The following is an 11,586-nucleotide window of genomic DNA, read 5'->3' as shown; positions in this document are numbered from 1 at the left end:
TAATTAGGAGTATTAAACGTAGGCTATTTACAAAATCCATTACATAAGTGGAGGCTAAACAGCGAGAGGAACCTATTAAGCCTAATTAATCCATCATTAGCAAATGTTTACTGTAGCAATACATTGTCAAATCATGGACTAATTAGGCTTAATAGATTCGTCTCGCCATTTAGCCTCCACTTATGTAATCGATTTTGTAAATAGTCTACGTTTAATACTCCTAATTAATATCTAAACATTCGATGTGACGGGTGCTTAAAAATAAGCAAACGAACCAAACCAGGCATAAGTTGCTTATACCAACAGGCCCTAACTTTTGCTATTGATACGTAGCAAACACCGCGTGGGGTTCCTAAATTATTCTAGCCAATAGAAGAATTTGAAACAAAGCAACCAATGACGAACCCAACTGTGGAATCTCGCCTCGTGGGCGCCCACCCGCTGCAAGTTGTTGAACGCGACACCGGAACGACCAGTTTTTGCGCCATACGCACTCAGACCGTCAGACGTTAAAGCTGCATCGAGATGGACGTCAACCACAAACTCCAAGGCCAAGCATGTGACTGTCACCGTCCTGATTCAAGATGCCAAGCCCACTGCTCTCTCTTTCTTCTTCACGTGGTGGGTTCATCCCACTGCTCTCTCTTTCTTCTCCACGTGGTGGGTCCAGTCCACTGCTCTCTCTTTCTCTCCACGTGGTGGGTGCTTTCTTCTCCACGTGGTGGGTCCATCCCACTGCTCTCTCTTTCTTCTCCACGTGGTGGGTCCAGCCCACTACTCTCTCTTTCCTCTCCACGTGGTGGGTCCAGCCCACTGCTCTCTCTTTCCTCTCCACGTGGTGGGTCCATCCCACTGCTCTCTCTTTCCTCTCCACGTGGTGGGCTACTACTCTCTCTTTCCTCTCCACGTGGTGGGTCCATCCCACTGCTCTCTCTTTCCTCTCCACGTGGTGGGTCCATCCCACTACTCTCTCTTTCCTCTCCATGTGGTGGGTCCAGCCCACTGCTCTCTCTTTCCTCTCCACGTGGTGGGTCCAGCCCACTGCTCTCTCTTTCCTCTCCACGTGGTGGGTCCAGCCCACTGCTCTCTCTTTCCTCTCCACGTGGTGGGTCAGGCTGCATTAACATCCCGATTCAGGCCTTGTTTAGTTGCTAAAGTTTGGAGGTGGCAAATTACTGTTACAGAACTGTAACATACTGTAGCGTTTCGTTTGTATTTGTGAATTATTATCCAAACATTGACTAATTAGGCTCAAAAGATTCGTCTCGCAAAGTACAACAAAATTGTGCAATTAGTTTTTAATTTCGTCTACATTTAGTACTCCATGCATGTACCGCAAGTTTGATGTGATGGGGAATCTTCTTTTTGCATTGTGCCAAAGTTAGGAGTTAGGGGTGAATTAAATAAGGGCCCAGAATACCGCTTGGTTATCCTTCTCCACGCATAGGAGGGCACAAGGAACCTAATAGCATGCACTTCGGCTGTAGTCAAGTCAACATATTATAGTTTACCCAATCGAGATCTCGTGGTTTTGCCTTATATGTGTGCATTAGCACCCCCATAGCCATTCATCACACAACCTCTGGCCACTTCTGCTCTGTTCCGCGTTACAACTCTAGATCAATTTCGTCCCAGGTGGCCAGGTTAGTACTTTTAAGAGTCTATTATATTATCCACAGATTTTTAGACAAATCTTACATATTTTGGTAAACAATGCGGTGTTTTCTGTAAATTAAGCTTTTAACACAAGGTTTTGTAGTTAACATCCATATCTTTCAAAAATGGTTGCCGAAGTTATGGGGGCAAGCTCAGAAAGTGAGCCAACTCTTCTCAGCACGTTACCCAATGAAGTACCATTAGACTTTTTGAGAGAAATTACATCAGACTTCTCTGACGAGCGAAGACTAAGTGAAGATGCATTTGGAACAGTTTATAAGGTACCGACATGAATTAACATTATTTTTTGCCAATGAAAAGGATTTTCCGGAAACATGCCAATATATAGCATCTTGTATGTGACCTAACAGGGAGTTCTACGAAATGGGCAACTGGTTGCTGTGAAGAAGCTAGCGGCATATGTGCAAGTGCCTGCTGGAAAAAGATTTCTCAACGCTGCAACAAATCTTATGGCAGTTCAACATGACAATATAGTAAAGTTGCTTAGCTGCTGCAGCGAATCAAAAAAGAAAGTGGTGGAGGAAAAAGGAAGATTTGTTCTTGTTGACATGGATGAATGTGTACTCTGCTATGAATTTTTACATAAGGAGAGCCTTCATGACTATCTGTCGGGTACGAAAATACACTGTCCACTGTAAGATCGCAAAAATTTCCATAATATTCCTTTACAAATGGCTTACGGTTATCGTTGTTTATATATTTTTTTCAAATGGCCAAAGGGTTTTCTAGTTTTTTTGGGGATTTCCTGAGTGATAGTTACTAAAGGGTCAACTGTACCTTTTGTTGGGTATTCGTTGTTAAAGATTGTTCGTTAATACTTCGTTTTCTCCCTCAGAAATGTTCACATTGGATTAAAAACTCTGTGCCACTTGAAAGAAAAATCTAAAATAAAAAATAATGTTTCAGATCTCATTTGGCTTACAAATAACGGTGCTTTCACACTTTAATAAAGGGTCGTAATACTCACATTGCTCGTGTTCTCCTTCAGATAGTACAAGGAAGACTGACTGGGATACAAACTTCAAAATAATTAAGGGCATTTGCCAGGGTCTAAGTTTCTTACATGAGGGGATGATGCTTGGTCGTATTGTTCATTTGGATCTTCACCCTGCCAATATATTGTTGGATAACAATATGGTGCCAAAAATTGCAAACTTTGGTCTCTCGCAACTCTTTGATACGGACAAATCCCGGACATACACAATGAATGTTATGGGACTAAAGTAAGTATGTTTGTCATTATTTTTGCATTTGCATCAATAAGACACTAATGCTTACGACCCTATAAATATCAATATCTTTCAGAGGGTACATGGCACCTGAGTATTTGTACCGTGGTGAAATCTCACCCCAGTGTGACATATATAGTTTAGGTGTAGTAATCATTGAGATCACCACGGGAGAGAAGAATTGTTCCAACGACAAAGACATGGCTGGAAGAAATTTTATTGATAGGGTAAGTAAGCATTAAAAGCCGGTTTAAAACTCGATCGGGATTTTTTTTTCTGTATGCTTGTGATCACCTGGCATGCTCATGATTTCAATTTTGCAGATACGTCAAACTTGGACAGATGACCATATAGCATCCATGTACCCATTATTGAGGGCAGATCGCCTTGTGGAAGTGAAAGCATGCATTCATATTGGTCTTGAATGTGTTGATGTCAACCAGAAGGAAAGGCCTTCTATTGCAGACATTGTTGACAAGCTCATCAATGGAAAATTTGCAGTGCAGGCTTGATGTATCAGAGGTATGGTGTGAAAATTGAACTGCACAGATTCTATCTTTCTAGATGCTTTGTTTTTGCAACAACGAGGGATACATAGTATATAGTTTTCTGGCAGTTTTGTTTGCAAAAGTTCACCTAGAGTTTAATGTTTGAATCCCACCCGCTTACATTCAATTACATATTTTAAAAATTAAATGTATTATTTTACTAATTTCCAATAATGAAGACCTTTTTCTGTTACTGTTAATAAACATGTGCATACCTCTGTAATCAAGAATTCTTAGAAAAAATGAATCTCAGGAAGCCCACTGTGAGATTCTGAAAAAAAGTCAGGTTTCAGAGTGGCACGATGCTCCCATTTATTTAGCTAATATCTTATCCACAAGCATCACTTGGCCAGAACATGTGTAACCACTGCCGGAGAACCTTTAGTACCAGTTGCGCAACTGGTATTGCTACTTTGGTACTAAAGGGATCAAATTACGGTACTAAATTAGCCGTGCGGCCGAGGCCAATTTAGTACCTGTTGGTCTTTTCTGTTTCTTTTGTCATTTTCTTTTCTATTTTTTTATTATATATTAGTATTTTATATTTTTTCCTTTACATGCACTTACTTCTACTATGCTAATATATATAAAGTTGTATTTATCTATAATATTATATTTAATATAATATTATATATATAGATATCTTCTGCATTCACATTTATGAATAATATTTCATTCCATCAATACTTGAATTTCAACATTTGGATCAACTATTCTGAACCTGAGTCCTGATGGTGATGCAGATTTGAACCATCATTATGGAACTCCCCGCTGGATTTACTACCTCTTCCAGAAGAAATCCACTGAGTTGTTCTTGAATTGCCTTGATTTTTTCCATCTCGAGTGCTTCCTTCATGTCTCTCATTTGTGTCATTGGCAAAGGTTATTATATAGCAGATCAATGGGTCTGCATAATTAGAACTAATTTATTATTAAGAAATTTGAATACGTACTCTGAATTCGTGGTCGGTTATACGCTTGGGATCTACAAAGCCATGGATGAACTCACATACGTAGTATCCGCGTAAATTAAACCCCGGATTCTGTCTCAAACACTATATATATGACAAAAGAAGTTATGAAATATTTGTTGTGTTCAAGGAAATGTCACAAGATGTGAAAATTCAATACATATCGGGAATTCAGGCTTGAAATCAAGTTCCTCCTTGAATTCACCTATGTGATGTCGACGGCAGCGAGACCATGCTTTGTTAAGAATATCTGTGAGGTTTTTGTATTGATCTCTTGATTTCCTCAAAGAGTCCGAGACCGCACTTTGATCAACCGTGATAATAAGGAGTATCCAGTGGAAGTTGTATATATATGCATAGCCAAAGCTAGTTAATATTATGTTTAACTGTTAGTTAGAAAAAGAAAAGAGATGGGAAACACGCTCACTTGAAGTTGTATGGTAGAAGTATGTACTTCTTGTAATGTTGGTTGTCTAGGAACTTATATATGTTCTTCAAGATCCGATTTAATCTATCTCTTATCTCTTATAGTTGACTCGTTTATAATATCCGGATCCATAAAGCCAATGTAATAGTATCCTTTCCTCCAGTAAGTTTGAATCTCCATCCTGCATGATACAAAATTGAATAGGAGTTAAAACATCGCACAATGACTAGAGCAGGGTTTTTTAAGTTAGAGCAAATTAAAGACTTACAGAACCTAGGAATTGATGAGCGACTTGTCAAGTGCATCTTGATTGTAAAGGAAATAGAGTTTCTCTAGCAGCATATTTATAATGTCTTCCCCACAGAAATAATGTTGATCTCCAATCTGAACTTTGAGCATGAGTAAACTAGTAGGTGAAGCCTCCATGTACCATTGGTGCAATTTGTACATCTTCGTTGGAAGACGGTCCACCAACAACGGCCACACAAGCAGTTTCCCTAACTCCAATTTTCATTTAGTAGCCCCAGGGTGCTTTGGGACATGATCCTCCTCTTGAAGTTGAGCTAGGGTAAGATTTGTATCTTTGGCAAATAGAAGTAGGTTCTTCAAATTCCAAAAATACCTGGAGTGGGGCAATCAATTGGTTGGATTCGATTCCGAACAGTGGAATACTTGACCCACTTTTCTCCTTCTTAAAAGTCTTTGTTATTGAGCGGTCATAGTCAGATAGCGGTGGTTTCTCTTCCTTTTCTTTCTATCATAACTCCTCTTTCCCCATGCTTGGTCCAAACGAAATAGTTAGGCATGAATCCTGACTATATATGTGGGCGTGAATAGTCTTTATGGATGAGTAATCCTTCTCATTTTTGCAAATTTGGCATGGACAACAAATGAAACCAGACGACGACTTGTTAGACTCTGACAGATCGAGAAAACCATGAAAGCCATTAATATACTCCATGGAGCATTATTCGACACTGTACATCCATTGCTGAATGTTTAGATAGAAATACACAAATTTAAATTTCAGACCCAAATTATATGATACACTACGACAAACTCAAATGTTGTTGAAACTACCTCCAACAGCAGTAGTAGCTATCTCTATGTACCACAATTTATTTAGCTCATATTTGCAAATGACTAAACTATGAACAAATTATATTTCTTCCCCACAATTTATTTAGCTCAAACATAACATATAAATATAAAGTTTCTCCATTGTAGCTTATTCTAAAAATGACTAATTACATACCTCTATTTCATCTTATTATCTCTATGTACTACAATTTATCTCGCTCATATTTGCAAATGACTAAAATATGAACAAATTATATTTTTTCCCATAATTTATTTATCTCATATTTGTAAAGGACTAAACTATAAAATTATTCCTCTAACCTCATATCAATTTCTTTGACTAATATGAAACATAGCATCCAAAAAATTGTAGCTTATTCTAAAAATCACAAATATGAGCTCTAAATAACACATGCAGAAAATTTTCTCCACTATACCTTATTCTAAAAATCAGAAATTACTCTAGCTTTGAAGCATAAAACTTAATATACTAACCATGTATCAAGGAAGGATGAAGTTTCTAGCCTTTAAAACACTTGAATAAGTGAAATCCCCACGAAATGGTCAAAATCTAGCACACCTCCCCTCACCATGAATGGATGAAGCTCGAGCCGAAGGAAATGGCTTGGGCAGGAGGAAGGAGACACCTGATTTATAGGAGGGAAGTTAGTATTAGTTGGGAGCTCCAACCGGTCTAAAGATCACCCATTAGTACCGGGTGGAGGTACTAAAGGCCCTCAGGCACATTAGTACCGGTTGGGAACTCCACCGGTACTAAAGGGGTCATGGGTGTCTACAAAAACCAACCGGTACTAAGGGCTAGGACCAATGCTCAGTTTTCCAGTAGTGAACACTCTCAAAAATACATTCAGGCCCCGTTTGGAACCCTTCATTTTGAAGGAATTGGAATCTATTTAATGGAGTAGACTAATTTATCTTGGAATGTGGGATTCCACAACTTTCCAAAGTTTAGATATAAGCCTATGTTAAATTCATAGAGTGGGAGATGGAAATTGATTCTATAGATTATGATTATTAGAATGGAATTTAATTCTTATAGCACGCTCTTCGACTCGCTTCCATGTAGCAGAAATGCAGCACATAAGTATCTCTCTCATATGACCAACAATAATATACAAATATATTTCACATACAATTATATTAGCTTAATTAATTTATTTTTAAATTATGATTATTAGAATGGAATTCAATTCCACGGATCCAAACGGGACCTCATAGAAATTTCTTTCTCTATTATTGTTTGTTCTAACCTAAATCTCCGTACATGCAATGTACAATACTAATTAATTTGGTGGGGTCATTGTGGTATTGGTAATAATTAATATTATAATATTCACTAGCACAGTAAGAATTTATAGTGGTGGTTCGTAATTACCATCAGTTTTTGGTCTTTGATTCTAGAAATATTTTGTTCCATTGGTCGTATTTAAAAAATGCTCACAAATGCTTAGGGTGTGAAGAACCGATGGTATATATTTCTTAGCATTGTATGCCCTTCCCATAAACTAGAATTGCTAATGCTACGGTTCGTTACTAGCATCAATGATGGTGCAAACAGAATGTACTGTTGGTTCTAGCCATGAATCACAATAATCGGTGATCTTTTTTTTTTGGAGATTCATAGTTTTTTTATATGAACTCGGATAGATACAACTTTTAGAAGGAAATTGATGATGTCAATAAGCTGTGCATCATTTTATTGTAATTGATTAATGTTTTTATTTGGAGTCACATGTGTACCAAATAGTAACTTACCAGAAAATATGCATTCATAACTTATCAAGTTCAACGACTCTTGTTGAAATTGTTCACTTTATGGAGTACCTTACATTAAAATATATAAAAAATCACTAAGATCGTTACATGGCTTAAAAACAATAATTGTTATATACAAAATACATTTGAAAGTTATTTCTATGCAAAAGGGCAATCATATCTATCTAGGATTTAATTCTATCAAGATATGAATTCTTGCAAATTGTGTTTTCTCATGTGTTGCACAAAAATATTATATAGAAGAAGTACTGATCTATTGCTTTTGATTTAATTTTTCTATTTTTCAAATGTAGAAAAATGGATATTTTTAAGTTTAGCTTCTATCTCTCGGTCTTGAAATCAAAATATTTGTGAATTTGAGTATTGACTTTCTTATTTTATTAGTACTAATGTATATAAGCAGTATTCTTAATTGGTGGCATAAAAGTATCATTCATTTGTACATGAGAACTGCATATTTTTCAATAGAATTTTTTTGTACTTTGCCATATTAACATAATATGTTATATGAAATTTGGATGTCGATGTGTAACATCCTGCTTTTTAGAGCATTTAAAAATACGTACTTTTAAAAATTTTCTTTAAACACAAACTAAACTCCTCTTCTCGAAATATTTCAAAACCTATTTTGTAAATTAAACTATGCATTTAAACCGACATAGGTGATGCATTTGATTGTTTTTAGAAATCCATCCTAAATCAAAACCCTAAAACCTAAGGATAATAGTTCCTTTCCTAAAAATTAATATTCAAACTTAGTTTGAATATTAATTCCCAACTCAACCCTTAAGAAGTTTCCATTCAATCTTAGCCATGTCATGCTCCTCCAAACTTCAAAACTCCGCTAAAACATTCTCTATCAAGATCCTATGCGAACCCATCCCTCGAATTCATCCCTATTTCAAATTTGGAATCAAACCCACATTCAAACAGATAAAAACCATTCTAAATGCTGAATGGTCGACACTGCCTTTCTCCCTCCCTCCCTCTAGCGCGCACGGCCAGGCCCACTCGACCGCCTACAGCCCAGCCCATCCCGAACGACCGTCCCCCACCTCCGGTTTCTCCCTTCCTTCCACGTATCTTCACAGCGACGCCGCTGGTGGCCGCCAGGATGATCTCCGCGTCCCGGGCATCTCCCGCCCCGCCAAGGGAAGCGCCTCGTGCACGTCGTCATGCCGCATCCATCCAGACCAATATCCCGGTGCCTCCCTTGCTCCGCGGCAATGCGCCGTCCGCACGTGCCAGTGTCGGTGGACGTCGCGTCGCCAGCCAGTGCCACCTGGGGTGCATCCCCCCCTTTTTCTCTCGCGTCACTGACACCTCCTCCACCATGATTAATGCCGGCCTCATCTCCCTCTTCCCCCTCCTACCTGCTCACCCCTGCCGCCGCACTACCACCCTACTGCGCTGCACTGCTGTGCCGAGCGCCCGTGCCAAACCATCCCCCCTCGCTGCCTTCGCCCCCAAGCAGACACGCCACCTCATCCCGTACTCTCCTCGGGTCCTCTGCCACCCCAAGCCACTGTGCCGCTTCCCCACCACGGCCAAGCAGCCAAAAAAGCAACGAGGTTAGCTCAAGCTAGAGAGCAGTTAGCAGCATTGCAAGAAGAGCTAGATGAGCTCCATTATATAAACAATTCTCAGTCAGAACCTTTGAGACAACATGGCAAGGCGAACACAATAAATAACTGTTGACGGCTGTTAGCAAGCTAATTGTGAACCGCAAGCGCACAGATCAGTTGTAGCTCTTCCCTCAGAGTACTCCCCAAAGGTTTATCAATCTGTGGAACTTATAGCACAAGATCTATTTCAACTAGCATTGTTAGTATTAACTTGGTGTTTATGAGAGATTCAGATCTAATCTACTAAGCATGTACAGATAGAGCAGAGGTAACCAATTTAGAGCAACCTAGACAATGCATATGTTGTAATTTTGAGCATGGATAACAAAGCAACACATATATGATCCTAGTAAAAAGCGTCTTTAAATCTATACCTCTAGTCCGGATCTCGAAACCCCCCACCTTACACAAGAAAGATCCTGTCATGATCACCTCTATCAGCGCAAGGAGGTTAAGGGCACGATTAAGAGAATGTGTCATACCCATCGGTAGATTATGCATGCAAATCCGATCACCACGACCACAAGAACACCCTAAATAATCTATTATCAATTCATAGATTGAAAAGCAAGCAAACCTAATAAAGCATAAAACATCAAAGGGAATATTTAGATCGCTAAGAACATGAACACATCTATTACTTCACCATGAATGATTGTACATCACAAGATCACCACCAGGATCCTACCTTGATCTTGATAACTCCTAGCTCCAGAACTCCAGCGTGATCTTCCTCATAGAGTGATCACACCGATAGAGGTTTAGCTATGGTAACCCCCAACAACTGCACGGCCCTCGACGCTCCGGAGAGGTGTCCCTTAAGCTCCTTCTACTTCTCTGTTGCTTCATGTCGAGTACATCATCTTGGATACGGGGCTCGATGGTTTTTCAAGGTATTTATAGTCCAGAGAGCGTGTCGCAAAAATTTGAAGGCAAGGGAGCGAAGGAAACCCCTAGGCCGATCTGCCTAGGAGGGTCCAAGCCAATCGGCCTGGGCCTTTCTTTTGCCCTCTCGCATCCTATTTCGTCCCCAGGTCTTCTTAGATGCTCATGAGTCTTATTTTCACTTGCATGTGGGCCTACCACGTCGGTAGCTTTGGGATGAGATTGATCTTCAATAACTTTTCAAATCTCCACTTGATTTTCTTTGATTTCTCTTAGATCCCGAAGTGATCCTTGCCTTATCTTCACAATCTTAGCCCTAAAGTCATCTCGGAGGATTGCTTGCCAAAGATGGGTGTCAGGGGGTGCCATAGGACCCTAGGCCGATCGGCCTGGGCTCCTCTAGCCTGATCATCCTAGGCCCTTCCTGGCCCATTGGCCTTCATCTTCGACTGGTTCGTTTCCAAAAGTTCACTTTTATGTCCAATTCCTTGCAAAATAGAATATCCTCCAAAATATATTGCACATGTGAAAATGACCGGTTTATTAGGTGTAATCAATAGTTTAAGTATTAAATTCGTGATATTATTGAAGATAAACAAGGGTAAAAAATATGTCAATAACGAGCATCAACAATCCCCCTATGCTTAAACTTTTCTCGTCCTCGAGTACATCTTCAATAGAAATCACAGTTGCCTTTCGGTGTCCAATCCCGCACTTGATCACATATAAGAAAACACAATTCTCTCATAAGATTTTTCAATTAATATTAAAGTTGCAACCAACCTTCTCTAATATGGAGGGTAGATATCATTAAGCACAACCCACAATAAATTAATTATTTTGCTTCTAATTTTAAACAAACCTCAGAAGATTTTCAATAAAACTTTTTCAAAAAGAAACTGAACCAAGATCAACAATTTAAACTTCATTGCAATTCCTCATGTTCTCTCAGCTCATCAAGTCTCTCAAACCTATGCTAGAACTTCTCCAACCTGTCATCACACATAAAATGCGTGTAAGGCTTTATCTGGACCTTTGGGAAGGTTAGTCCTAGCAAAAGTATTATAATCAGGATATTATCAAAAAAAGAAAGACTTTTGTTGGATCTTACTAAGATTTGTTAAAAAGGTCATGAAAAATAATTGCTTATGGAAAGGGAGAGATGAACACACACATTTATATAGTGGACATGTGCAAGGGCAAAGAGTGACCGTGAGACACAAATACGTATGGAATAATCCTGAATCTTGAAAGCACTTGGGATCTTTATGAATCTCAAAGAACCGAGAAGTACTTTATTTCTCCTTTTCTTTTTCTCATTTCTTTCTTTCTGTTTCCTTTTTCTTT

General features: G+C 39.0%; 1 protein-coding gene across 1 annotated transcript; it reads left to right on the top strand.

The window, feature by feature from the left end:
• Nucleotides 1–1,434: 1,434 nt before the first annotated feature.
• On the top strand, nucleotides 1,435–4,275 carry LOC101775907 (cysteine-rich receptor-like protein kinase 41). The gene is made up of 7 exons (XM_004979012.3): nucleotides 1,435–1,643; nucleotides 1,760–1,937; nucleotides 2,028–2,289; nucleotides 2,666–2,900; nucleotides 2,983–3,133; nucleotides 3,230–3,428; nucleotides 4,198–4,275. The coding sequence occupies exons 2-6, from the start codon at nucleotides 1,782–1,784 to the stop codon at nucleotides 3,416–3,418; spliced, it is 993 nt and encodes a 330-aa protein (XP_004979069.1). The 5' UTR covers nucleotides 1,435–1,643; nucleotides 1,760–1,781; the 3' UTR covers nucleotides 3,419–3,428; nucleotides 4,198–4,275.
• The last annotated feature ends 7,311 nt before the right edge of the window (nucleotides 4,276–11,586 follow it).

Source organism: Setaria italica, chromosome VIII, assembly GCF_000263155.2.
Source record: "Setaria italica strain Yugu1 chromosome VIII, Setaria_italica_v2.0, whole genome shotgun sequence".
Classification (NCBI taxonomy): Eukaryota; Viridiplantae; Streptophyta; class Magnoliopsida; order Poales; family Poaceae; genus Setaria; species Setaria italica.
Note: the sequence above shows the minus strand (reverse complement) of the source record. Positions and strands in the feature narration are given on the sequence as shown.